Source organism: Felis catus, chromosome B3 (assembly GCF_018350175.1).
Source record: "Felis catus isolate Fca126 chromosome B3, F.catus_Fca126_mat1.0, whole genome shotgun sequence".
Lineage (NCBI taxonomy): Eukaryota > Metazoa > Chordata > Mammalia > Carnivora > Felidae > Felis > Felis catus.
In genome coordinates this window covers 114,956,730-114,970,217 of record NC_058373.1, presented here as the reverse complement: position 1 = coordinate 114,970,217, position 13,488 = coordinate 114,956,730, and the positions used below count along the sequence as shown (strand labels likewise).

Here is a 13,488-nt window from a genome sequence, read left to right as displayed (position 1 = left end):
AGAAGGGATTTTTGTTTTTAATTTACTGCTCAACGTTCAGCAGTTTATAGGACAGAATCTGGCATATACCAGATTCTCCCTAAAAATTTATTGGAAGAATGAATTAAATGCCCGGCACCATGCAAAGCACTAGGGACTGGTACCCCCCATGTCACTGGCTCTAATGTCAACAGATACACAAATGCAGTGAAGCTTCATCAGGCCTGGGAAATAGGCCTAATATATTCCTTACAAGTGTAACCATGTCAAGAATTTTCAGTGGTTAGCTGCTTTAGAATTTATGCTTCGGCTCAAAGGGTATTCAAGTACACATAATAAAGAACCATAACGGGATTCCATTAAAGCGAATGTGAGGTAATGTTGTCATTTGTCTCATTAATACAACTACCTGAAATGACACTTACTTTTTTTTCCCAAGGAGCTCAAAACCTTGTTTAGTCACCATTTCAATCTTCAACCAGGCAATACAGAGATTATTTACCCTCCATAACTTTTATGAGCTTGATAAATGTCTGCTAACCTTCTCAGGGTGACTAATACTACAGAGGTAACACTTCTGATGAAAAAAAGAACCAGTAGTCAATCACTGCCACCGGTTATAGTTTCCCGTTTTATTTTTTACTAATTTCTTAACTACCTAAACTATTTTAGATGCAATCTGACTTATTTCAAGCACTAGAGACGTGGCTCCATGTTATCTGTATAGCTGTTATTTTTTCACAGAGCTTCACAACTTGAGATTCAATCTCAAAATTGTATATATGTCAAAGTTAAAATGCCGACAGGTTCTCTCCTTTGCCTTTGGTAAATCACTGTTAGGATGTACTTAAATGAAGAACTACAAATTCCAAGTGTGGTTCAAGATGAAAAGAGAGTGCCCAAAGTAATAATTTCTGTCAGAGAAATGACGTATTTGCTCAGGAGAGGCAGGAACCATGCAATGCCATTGGCTTTATGTTATTTCATTTTACAGTCTCACAGCTGCAGCCTGACTGAGCCAAAGGACTGACCAGATGTATTAATTAAAACAGCTTGTATTCAATGCCATTAACTATCAGTGTAAAGCTTTGAAGTCAGTTTAATTTTCTCGGCAGACACCCACATAGTTAAATGGTTTTTCTTCACTGCTCATACAAACAGTCAAATTATTTGGTTTGATGAAATATAAGCCACTAATTTAAAGCTTTTAGCATTTAAAAGTTTATTTCAATGTCCCTTGTACCATGCTCATTTTAGTACTGACAGCATCAGCTATAGTCTCCGAAAAAATTCAAGATGCGTCACTTATAAGACTACTCTCTTCAAAGCTCTAGGCACTGCAGCAATGAAATATCCCAAGTGCAGAGTACTACTGTTCAAGCAATAAAGGCCATCTTTATATTCTTACACACAAACCTACTTCAAGGAGGGACTTCCTTTAACTTTACGATATTCACTTTAACTGCTATATTACCTGCTTTTAATTGTCAGTAACAGATGACGAAGAAAACTTAAATATGAACTTTGTCCTTCAAGTCCTTACAGCCGAGACTAGATGCCCAAAGGTTTCCTGCTTCTAAGTTGCCGCAGCGTGACCCTGAGCAAGTTCAGTGTCCTCCTCTGTTAGAAGGGCACGTGGCACTGCCAGTATCACCACGTAGGTGCATGACATCAGCTCACTCAGCACAGAGGACCGTGGGCACTTATCTCCAACATCATTAGCAGCACGCATAAAGGGCTCCTAGGCCCCTCCTTCGCAAGAATAAGAACTCAAAACCCGGATACTTGGATAAAAATTCAAGCGAACGAGGCTCCAAATTTGCCATTTTCCCAGTGGCATACAGGCTTCCGCTTTCCTAATTCATTTGACATAGAGGTAAGAACAAGCAATACTTTATTAATGCCGCTTCCTCCAACCTTGGAAGACAGGACTAATTTGTTTTTCTTTTTGAGCAGTCTTTTCAAACATAAAATAACTAAACATAAATGGAAATCCCGTAAGACTGTTCAGTGTGACTACAAAAACAAACACAAACCAAAACCTGTTGGGAAAGAACCTGGGAAAACATCAGAACCTGGCGATATATGTATTATTAATAGATAAGAAGTTCAGTTGACCTGAGAAAATGTAAATAAAGATACATTTTTCTCTATTAAATTAGCAAAGTTTTAAAACTTAACAATAAAAGTATTCAATGTTTGTGAGAATACAGTGTCATTTGCATGTGTTGGAAAAAAAATGCATTAAAAAACCTGGTAATACAGATTGAGAACCTTAAGAACATTTATGCCCTTTGATCCTGTCATTCTACTCCTGAGGAAATAATCTGAACTATGTTCATAGCATTAGACACAAAAATGTTTATTCAACACTATTACCATAGCAAAATGTTGAGAACAAATTAAATATATAAGAATTTCTATGCAGGGGCGCCTGGGTGGCTTAGTCGGTTAAGCGTCCAACTTCGGCTCGGCTCATGATTTCATGGTTCGTGGATTTGAGCTCCGCATCGGGCTCTGTGCTGACAGCTCAGAGCCTGAAGCCTGTTTCAGATTCTGTGTCTCCCTCTCTCTCTGCCCCTCCACCACCTGTGCTCTGTCTCTCTCTGCCTCTCAAAAATGAATAAACGTTGAAAAAAATTAAAAAAAAATTCTATGCATAAAATAACTGAACGTAACGAAAACATTAAAAAATGCCTAGAACACAATTTTAGTAATAGAGTGCTTATGTTATACTACCAGCTAAAAGAAGGGAGAATGCAAAATTATACATAAACCACATAATTAACCACGTTAAAAATGTAGACAAGTAGAAAAAAAAGAATGGAAAGAAAAAAATGTTACTAGTGATTCTCATTGGACAACGTGATAATAGATGATTTTATTTTCCTTTTACAGATTATCATATTTTCTAAATTTTCACAGAGAGCCTATATTATATAGCCATTCTTTTCAAGGAAAGAATTTTTGTTCATTTATTTAGAGGCTATATAAATAGCCCCTTTGAACTTTGTAAAATCAGTATGAGCTTAGTTTCCTCATCTATAAAGAGGACAAAAATTCTTCCCTTTCAAGGTTACCATTAAAATCAACACAGAACTTAACACATAAACTTACACTGTAGCTATTATTACTATTATTGCACTGTGGTCAGATTAGAAAGCACAATGCCCTTAATGTAAACAGGGAGATGTTTTCTCCTTTATTAAATGGTTCCAAAGGACTGCACTTTGAGGTTTTGTAGTTCCAAGTGTTTTCCAGTCTCCCCCTCTGGCTATTGTGTTACAATGTGTCTCCTCTCCTTGCTTCCCCCACACCTCCTAGTTTGCTACTTCTAGTTTTCCAAGAGCTTAGAAATCAGTCCAGCCCAGAAATTCTAGACTGGCAACTCACAAACATGGGCTGTTTGGCCCACACAGTGATGTAACAATATTTGGTTCGGTAGCCAAAATGTAAAATTCAGAAAATTTCATGAAAAATCCTGACTTCCAGCTTCTCAAGAGGAGGAAGATTTGGTGACACCAAGGCAGAGGTCGTCAAATGGCCCAAGTTCTTCAGATGACCACAGTTTCCACTACTCCCTAATGACTTCCAGGCACTGACACTGAAGGTCAGCTACCTCACATCATGGCACTAGAACTGCCTTATCTTCCTCCAGGCCTGATTCACTGTTTAGTCTTAGTAGTTATTCGATTTTTATGACCCATTACCCAGTTGTATTAGTCAGGGTCCAATCAAGAAAGAAAAATCATAATTTGAACAGAGAAAGCTTAAAACAGGGGATGGAATAATGAGAAATGAGCTAATAAACAAGGCTTCTAAAGAATGTAAGAATAGAAGATAAAAGGAGTGTCTACTGTAAGACTGAGGTAAGGGTGGTCAAAGAGGTCCCATGTGGACTGAAATCCAAACCCTGCTGGAAGGGGCATGGCTAGGGCTCAGTGAAGAGAGGTTAAAGATTCTGGGACCAATTTTGGGGTGTGTGTGTGTGTGCGTGTGTTGGGGGGTGAGGGGTTCCCCACATCAAGCAATGCTGGGGCACAGCTGGGTGTCCCACAATCCAACTCAGTTCTAACATTATCTGCTGGAGACATCAGCTCCCACAGGTTAAGGGTTCAGTCCTACAAGACTGCCCCTCACCTTCACGAAAGAGGACTTCAATTACCTCCATTCTAACTTTCTAACTGATCAAGTTCTTCTTTCCAGGTTATCTCTTAACTCAGACAAAAGACCCTGAGGGCCAAACATCCCCTGAAGGGAACTGAAACCACCCCCTTTGAAACTACCCCCTTGAGAGCGATAAAGGGCTGCCTAGAGCCAGCAAGACCCTGTATAACTGACCCCAAGGCAATGACTGACCTGATTATCCTGCATCTACCCATCGGGCCTTGCCCAAAGTTTTCCTATAGAAACCTGAAAGTATTTTTGGCCCTTTGGAGACAGTTTTGAGATGCCAGTACACTGTCTTCCCAGTACTGGCCTCACTGAAATAAATTCCTTTCTTGTTTTACCACCTCTCATCTCTCTGCCTTTGGGTTTTGTCAGTGGCCAGTGGCCAAACGGGGTGCTCTTGCACCCCTGCGCCCTGGCTACATTCAGACACTGGTGCAAGTCCAGGTTTGTCAGCTGTGTCTGACTGGCGATAAACTGGAGGTCCCAATGATCCCCCTCTCCTTGGATTTGGTTAACCTGAGACAGCAGCTCACAGAACTCAAACATTTTACTTAACCAGTTACTTGTAAAAAGACAGAACTCAGACATAGCCAGATGGAAGAGATACACAGGGCAAGGTATGGGGAAAGGGCGATGAGCTTCCATGCCCTCCCCAGGCGTAAAACTCTTCCAGCACCTCCATGTGTCAATCGACCTAGAAGCTCTCTGAACCCTGTCTTTTTGGGGTTTTATGGAGGCTTCATTACCTAGGCAAGATTGATCAAATCATTGGCCACTGGCAGTTGATCTCACCTCCAGCCCCTCTCTCTTCCCAGCTGGGAATGGAGGTTCCAACCTTCCAATCCCTCAGTTGGTTGGTTCCCCTGGCAACCAGCCTCCAACCCTACGTTAACTATGGGCGTTCTAAAAATCATCTCATTCACAGCCAGAAGATACCTTTATGGCTCTCATCACTTGGGAAATTCCAAGGGTTTTAGGAGCTCTGTGCCAGAAACAGGAAGACCAAATATATACTGATTATAAGTCACAATATTACAGGCAGAGAAGTTTCTGTGGTGCCACACTGGTGGAACTTGCTGGAAATCTGCACTCTTGGCTGTTGGGGAAAGCTGTTTATGGGAAAGTGTCTTACTGGAGAGGCTCTCCTGCAAAACTGCCAAGGGGAAGTGCTGCCAGTGAGAACTGCTGGGTGCTGGGTGCCGGAGAAGTATGTGCTCAGCGGGAGGCTGGGGCCTGAAAACCTGCCTGCAGGAGCTGGGCCCAGGAGAAGCCTTCCAGAGGCCTGAGAAGTCAAACGTACGCGCTGCGAGGAGCCTGCGGGGGAAGTTGGGCAGCCTGGCCTATAAGAATTGTTGCCAGAATAGTTGCCTAGGAGCCTGCGGGCAAGCATGGACCAAGAAGGAAAAGCCATTCCTCTTAAATTTCTCTCCAGTATCCCCTATTGACAAAGTGCGATGTTGTGCCAGCTGGCAAAGGAAAGATATTTAAAGGGCCCAGATCCATTTCTGCAGAGTGGTCAACGGAGAGTGAATTTGGAGCTGAGAGGCAGTAAATTGATAACTGGCATACTAACCCACTAGAATTACAAAAAATGATACACAGAAGTGACAGCCAGGGACAGTCAGTCTGCCTATTTAGCTAATCAGAGACTTTTCTGATCCTTTAGACTAATGAGGTTTCCGGATGGACAATTTCTATACAACAGAGGTGCTACCAATATTCTCCTTCATCTCTATTATAATAGCCAACATTCTTTAAGTACTATGTTAAGCATGTTCTACTATAATTGCTTTACATATACTAATTCATTTAGTCCTCACAACAACCCTATGAGATAGATACTCATCTTACAAAAGAGTCATAAAATGTCCAAGTAATTTGCCCAGGCTCACAACAGCCAGCAAATGGCAGAGCCACTATCTGAATCTAGTAATTTAGCTCCAGAATCTGTACTCTTAAACATTATGCTCAACTGCTTCACCACAAAACCTATTTCATTCTTTCTTTATTTTTTTTTAATTTTTTTTTGCTTTTAGCATCCATCTTGATTCCCCAATTTGCCTTTGTCAAGTGCATGAAGAATTAATGAAAGGAATATGTAAGGTGTAGAAACTAGGGTATATTTTTTGGTTACTAGAAAACTGACCCCCAGTGACATACAGGGCTTGCAACAGATACTTAGATGTAATTATCCAGTAGTTAACCCCAAGGCCTCATCATTTAAAAATCCATATAACTGGGGCAGAAGAATTTCCAGACCAACTGCTACCTAGTTCTATTTTATTTCAATAAAATTAGACATTCAATATTAGTATTTGAGGCAGACTGAGACTTCCACAATTCCATCAGGTTTTAAGAAATACCTGTACTACACTTAGCATTACTACTTATTACCTGGGATTTCAAACTGAACTACAGAGGATCTTAAACCTTGTTATCATTCAACAAAGTTGCACATCTAAATTCTTCAATTACAGGAAAGGTTAAGACTATCACATACAGAGGCATTCTGAATTCATTTTAGGTCTTCTTCCCTCAAAAACAATGCGAATTCTTTTTTTTTTTTTTTTAACGTTTATTTCTTTTTGAGACAGAGAGACAGAGCATGAATGGGGGAGGGGCAGAGAGAGAGGGAGACACAGAATCGGAAGCAGGCTCCAGGCTCTGAGCCATCAGCCCAGAGCCCGACGCGGGGCTCGAACTCACGGACCGCGAGATCGTGACCTGAGCTGAAGTCGGATGCTTAACCGACTGAGCCACCCAGGCACCTCCGATGCAAATTCTTGAATATCACAATTTACAATTGACTTGATTACGAAGCATGAAATTAATTTTAGACAGTTCAAAATGGGAACTGCTTCAGATTCTAAGTTGGCAGATGTCAATTTAAAGGGCATTTAGGATATATTCTGCTCTTTCTTAAAGGTTTCAATGCTATTTGAAGGTGGTTTACCTCTGCAGTTTCAATTCTGCTACACTGACAAAGCACAAGGCAGGAGATGTACTGTGGAAGGTAGAATGTCCGTGATGTTAAAGATATTCCTAATTTGGGGATATCGCCTAATGGAGATAAAGTTAGTGGTGTTAAGATGTTCCTAATTTGAGGAGCTAAGGCGCCAATCTAGACCCATGGTCTTTCATTCCTTCTTTACAGTGCTCATCAGAAAAGGAAATATCTAACGGTCAAGTGCTTTGGACTGGCAGTCAAACTGACTTAGTTTCAAATCCCACCTCTACCAGTGTCTACCACACTCTCCAAGCCTTGAGTATGCACATTTGTAAAGTGAGGTATACCAGTACCTATCTGTCTCCTCTTGGAGATTAAATAAGATACCGCATATCGGTGCCTGGCACTTCACAGAAGGAGCTCAATAAGCATTAACTATTATTAATATTATTAAACAGGTAAGTTTCAATAGCACTTATCCACATAATATCCTAGGGAAAAGAAAGCTTTTCAGGAAAATATTGGACCAGATTTTATCTAGTTTTTATTTGATCCAAACATTTTTATCAAGCAAAGACACTTATGAAACAATAATCTTCTAAGACATAAAGTTACTGATTGTTTTCCAGGTATGGGTAGAGAGAAAGCAAAGTGTAAACTGTTTGAATTTAGAAATGAAATTCCAAACAGGCATCACATTTATTGCATTACCTGAAGAGAATAAAACGTTAATATACCAGACAATGCAAAAGCCCTTAAAAATACCACTTTGTCACATCTATTTCAAAAAGAACCAATTGTCAGAAAAGCATGCTGAACAAATTTATTCCTTAGACACAAATGTCTGTTTTGTTGGTGACTCAAAGTCCCAAAGATACTTATCATGAATGAGTTATGATAATTAGACATAAAACTTTTAAACACACGAAAAATAAAACAAAGCTTAAAATGAGAACTAATGAAGAAAAAAAAAAGGCAAATACTAAGAAAAATACTATAAGGCAGGCAGACTAGAGAAGACTTGGTCTCTCCAAATGGAACATTCATGGTGAATAGGAATGCCAATCCCCAAACAAGACCTTTCAGATTCCAAACAAAAATGCTGAGAAGTTTCTGTAACTGGAGAATGGGATGGAGGAATTCTATTAGGAGTCTGTTTCAAAATAAAGTCTTAAAAATTATAACTTAAGGGGCTCCTGGGTGGCTCAGTTGGTTAGGCATCCGACTCTTGGTTTCGGCTCAGGTCATGATCTCACAGTTCAGGAGTTCGAATCCTGTGCTGGGCCCTGCGCTGACAGTGTGGAGCCTGCCTGGGATTCTCTCTCTCCTTGTCCCTCCCCTCCTCTCTCTTTCTCTCTCAAAATAAATAAACTTTAGAAAAAAATTATAATTTAGAACAAAGTTCTAAAAATGAAAACCTTAAAGAAGTTTTCATAATCAGTAAGGAGTATAATCCTCAACATTTTCTAAAGTTCTTATTATGGCCTAGAATACAGCCTCGCCCTTATATTAATTCATTACATCCTCACAACAATCCTATAAGGTCATTTAAAAGGAAAGATCTGGCTGTTAAAAGAGCTTGTTCAAAAAGCAACACTGATTTTGAACTATGCTACCTGTCCCAGACAGTTCCCGGGGCTTGAGCGCATTACTGGTCATCTTGAATCCCTTACTGAAGTGAGAGCAGCACTACTTTCATCTGCATACCTATGGGTTTATACGATTTTAACACAGGAAGAAGATGGCATTATAAGCCAAACCGGTCTGCAACAAGGGAAGTGTGAAACTGAGACAAAGCCTTCAGAACACTGTATATGACAGAAACATTACAATTATGTAAGTAATTGTATGCCTCTTCAATATGATTACACTGCATTTGGGCTTGTAGTTCATATGCCTTTTTTTTCCATTTCATTTTTTTAGTGTTTAATTTTTATAAATATATTGGTCTGCAATAGAATGGAAATTAAACAAGACCAAAAATTAGTCATCTACCAGACAGCTGGAGGAGCACTGCCCTAGAGCTCTGGTGTGAACAGCTTGCTCTCTGTTACCAGCTCTGTGGCAAAGGGGAGACGTGCTCAGGTAAGTAACAATCCTCAGATAACCCATCTAACATCTCACTTCGGTCATGGCTGTTAACTTCATTCATCAGTCAGAGCACTTGCTAAGCTGGGTTAATTCCAGGTAACGTTAAGTTGTAGGCTCTTCACCTACTTACGTAGTGTTTTCTTTTAGAGCCAAAGAAAACTGCTCGTTACCAACTGAATCTAACATCGTAAGACAGTACTAACCTAGTGGTTCCAACTCCTTTACCAGATGGGATTTCATTTGTGTAAGGCATGCTCTGGCCTTCTTTACAACTTTAGTTTTTCTCCTTCCCATATGCTGAAGAACAGAGCATCTTCAGCATCAGTTGCTCATAAGTATTTTCAAGAATCAGAGATTTTGGGGCGCCTGGCTGGCTCAGTCAGTTGAGCATCCAACTTCCGCTCAGGTCATGAGAACATGACTTGTGGGTTCGAGCCCCACATCGGGCTCTGTGCTGACAGCTCAGAGTCTGGAGCCTGCTTCAGATTCTGTGTCTCCCTCTCTCTCTGCCCCTCCCCCACTCGTGCTCTGTCTCTCTTTCTCTCTCTCAAAAATAAGTAAACATTAAAAAAAAAAAAAGGAATCACAGATTTTCCTTTCCTTCATTTTAGAAATCACTTAGGCATAAAGGAAGCAAGAAAGAAGTTACAAAAGCATCAAGAAAGTTGGTCTGGGGGCAAGGAATGCCGAAGACAGTGATGAGATCACTGTCACATAAAGCCGGATGGTCAGATACAGCAGGTAGGCACCACTGCTGTAGCAATTTTCAGGTTACTTAATTTTAACTCATTTCTAAACACGAATTTTGCCATAATTAATGGGTTTTTGAACTTTTATTCCTGTCTGAGAAATTCTAAGGGGAAAATACTGTATTGAATAAAAGCAGCAGCTAGATTAAGAACATGAATAAGAAGCGTATGTTTCCATATAGATGAAAGTGAACTGTAAAATAAATTAGACTGGTCTTTTTATTTATAAAAATGCTAGTCTCTAAGAAAAGCCAGATTTCCTTAAAAAGTAAAGTTGTTCAGGGGCTCCTGGGTGGCTTAGTTTGTTAAGTGTCTGACTTGATTTTGGCTCAGGTCATGATCTCACAGTTCATGGGTTTGAGCCCCCAAGTCCGACTCTGCACTGGCATCACGGAACCAGGTTGGGATTCTCTCTCTCTCTCTACCTCTCTCTCTGCCCCTCCCCTGCTCATGCTGTCTGTCTCTCTCAAAATAAATAAATTAACTTAAAAAAAAATTTTTAAAGGAAAGTTGTTTAGCCAGTATAGAAGCTTAGGAACTATTTGCTAAAGGTAGAAACTGCTTCCCAGCTTCCATGAATGAAGTTTAGTTTTTACACATTTATCATCTCACTAGTTTCATGATACATCAATATATAATAGTATAATCTGTCTAGAAAAAATGCTTAATTTCTAGAAGATAAAAAACATCAGTTGAATTCTAACATGTCTAAGTTATATATAATTTTCATTTTTATTCTACGAGCTCAAAATGGACTGTGCTTGCTGTAATAATAAAAGAATATCATGAATGTGATTTATAACATTTTAAGGCCTACAGTGGAAAAGACCACTTGACCATCAATTCAGATAGCCATAAATGACATGTCATACTAATTATCTTTATTAATGGCTTGGTTAATTACACCACTCATGTACACATTTCATTTCAGTGAAAAAGAAGATAGCAGATCGCATATTGCAAAAACCACTCAAGATGGTTCAAGAAGATACTGAAACTGGAAAAGTTCTCAGCACTTTATACAAATAAAGTTTCATTAATCTCTTATTTGAAGACATTATAATTTTTGATAAATGCTACCTCAGTTAAGTTTTTAAACATATACGCCAACTTAAATCTCACATATATTAGCCCTGATAAGGCCAGTTCAATTCTAATGCAGTTAATAGAAAATATGGTTCAAGGCAGAATAAAGCAGGCTTACAAAGTACTGGACAGCAGGTGGCCCAAATGAGTGAAGCAGGCTTCACAGCCAAAGACCTTAACAATCTACCACTGCTCAGCTCTAGCCAACTACTGCCTTGAGGGAATACAGACAAAAAAAAAAAAAAAAAAAAAAAAAAAAGCAATAACAACCTTAAATACTGTGCTAACCTAACAAATTAAGTCTGTGGATTAGGTTTGGTCTATCAGTTTGCTCTCTCATGAAGCTCTTTCAGGACTGGCGGTGAAACTGGGCCTATTTTACTGCTGAACCCCCAAATACTCATGAAATCCTGTTCCTTCCAAATGTAATGGGTTTTCTCCCCTAGATGTCTGAGCTCTGTGCATGCTGTGAACTCTTTATGAGGAACTTATCCGCACTTTTAACTGAACAATGCTTCCACCTTTCTTCCCCACTCATTAATGTTTGTGCAAATAAGGACAAATGTACAAATTAACCAAAATGTCAAAACATATTAACAAAAATTTCATTTCTAAGTAAAGATCTGAAACAACTTCAAATATGCATTCCAATGCTCTCTTTCTTTAAAAGGAAATGTGAGTTAAGAACAATCTAGTTTTCTTATCTTCATTCGTTAGCATGAATTCATTTTTGTATTAACAAAAAACTAATTCAAAAAACCAGAAAATTTTGGATTCTAATCCAAAAAAGTTACCTCTCCCCCCAAAAAACTATGCTTCATTTCCTCAAAAAGATAAAGTATATTGATTTCAATGCATACAGACAAATAATATTCCCCATTTATGTTCCTTGATAGCAATCTGGAAACTTGATTCCTTGGAACCTCTGGGAATCCAAAGAATGTTACGGTACCTCTTTCCAGGAAAATGTGCAGAGAGTCCTAAATTTTTGTATGCAATTTCACAAGGTTCAGAGTACCCCAGGATCTTCAGTGGATCCACCCACCCCAAGTTAAGGGCTCTAGTGCCTAAAATGAGGTTTGTTCCTATTATGAAATGTTATGCATCTTTTTTTTTTTTAATGTTTATTTTTGAGAGAGAGAGAGAGAGAGAGAGAGAGAGAGAGATAATGAGGAGGGGCAGAGAGGGAGACAGAATCTGAAGCAGGCTCCAGGCTCTGAGCTGTCAGCACAGAGCCCAACGCGGGGCTCCAACCCACCAACAGTGAGACGATGACCTGAGTCCAAGTCGGACGCTTAAGCGACTGAGCCACCCAGGCGCCCCATGAAATGTTATGCATCTTTTAAAAAGATAGTCTTTCCTACGAAGATCCGTAGCTCTGAGCTTAATTGAGGAAACCGCCTCCCTTTACAACTGTCAGTACTTCCTAGCAGCCATCCTGACAACTGACAGAAAATTGAGAATTTCTTACCTCGGAGAAATTAACAGCCAAGGGCACGATTCCAGCCACGTAACATCCCACCAACATAGCCAGAGACAGCAGACTAATGGAGACGAAATCATCCATTCTGTCCTCCTTTATTTACCCACCGCCACCAGACTACAAATTTTCAGAGGCTTCAAAGGGTGCTTAGGTTCTTAAACGCGTGTGGTGATTCCAAGACAAGTGGACTTTCCAGTTTTTTCGTCCTCCTCACCAACAGATGTGTTCACGAAACCCTTCTCTGGAACGCACCTGAAAACAGTCCCTTTTTGCTGATATTAGCACCAGAGAGAACTTTCAGCAATCTCAGGTCCCAATCCCTGTTTTCAGATGCCAGTCACTGGATTCCCTAGGGTTAACAGTTAAAGGTATGCAAAGGGCGATTTCTTCAATCGTCGGAATGGTGGCACAATGGACCCACTCCCTCCACAACGTCCCAGGTGGCAGCAGGAAAAGGAGGAAAACCCAAGCAAACTTGTTCGTCCTCCCGGCTCCCCTACCTCCTTGGGGCGGTTCTCGCCAGCCTGGGACCAGCCCACCAGTCCCGGCAAACTCTCTTCCGAGTCTAGAATGGGGAAAGAGTCCTGCAGGTCTCTACCGATGGGCTTAGGGGTTCAGCAGCGAAGGTGATACAAAGCTGTCTCTGCCCTATACCCGATACTGCCCATGTTACTCCACTCCGCTGGGCCTTGACCCAGAGCCACCGATACTACAGCTGCCATGGCCGCCAAGTGGCATCTCTTCATTACATCCACTTCCGGATTGCTTCACCGCCCCCTCCTTTAGAAGAGTACTTCCGGGTTACAACCGACCTATGGCCCAGGAGGCTTATGCTACCGCCATTTTTGAATAGGGCCATTGAAAGATATCTGGAGTCACAGTCTATATCGGTGATCACTCTAGGCGCCTGTCCAATAACAAAAGTACGGAAGACAGCGTCTTGAAAAGAAATGATTATTTTTCAAGTTCTGCAGCAATTC

The 13,488-nt window shown here is 40.3% G+C and overlaps 1 protein-coding gene and 1 long non-coding RNA gene across 6 annotated transcripts in view; one reads left to right on the top strand and one right to left on the bottom strand.

Moving 5' to 3' along the window:
* The window catches only part of SLC39A9 (solute carrier family 39 member 9), a 52,096-nt gene extending 38,679 nt beyond the window's left edge, over positions 1-13,417 (bottom strand). For all 3 annotated transcript variants that reach the window (XM_003987775.6, XR_002743168.2, XR_006599750.1), the window contains exon 1: positions 12,497-13,417. In XM_003987775.6, coding sequence (XP_003987824.1) covers positions 12,497-12,592 — 96 coding nt within the window. In that variant the 5' untranslated portion in view covers positions 12,593-13,417. The remainder of the gene's footprint in view (positions 1-12,496) is intronic.
* On the top strand, positions 3,431-10,986 carry LOC109500899. 3 transcript variants are annotated; one of them, XR_002158752.3, is made up of 6 exons: positions 3,431-3,589; positions 8,834-8,935; positions 9,023-9,184; positions 9,802-9,931; positions 10,273-10,339; positions 10,871-10,986. It is a non-coding gene; the product is annotated as an uncharacterized LOC109500899 (long non-coding RNA). The 3 variants fall into 3 exon arrangements; XR_006599751.1 differs by lacking the exon at positions 3,431-3,589 and adding an exon at positions 6,871-7,557; XR_002158751.3 differs by lacking the exon at positions 10,273-10,339 and having other exon boundaries at positions 3,434-3,589.
* Positions 13,418-13,488: the final 71 nt, after the last annotated feature.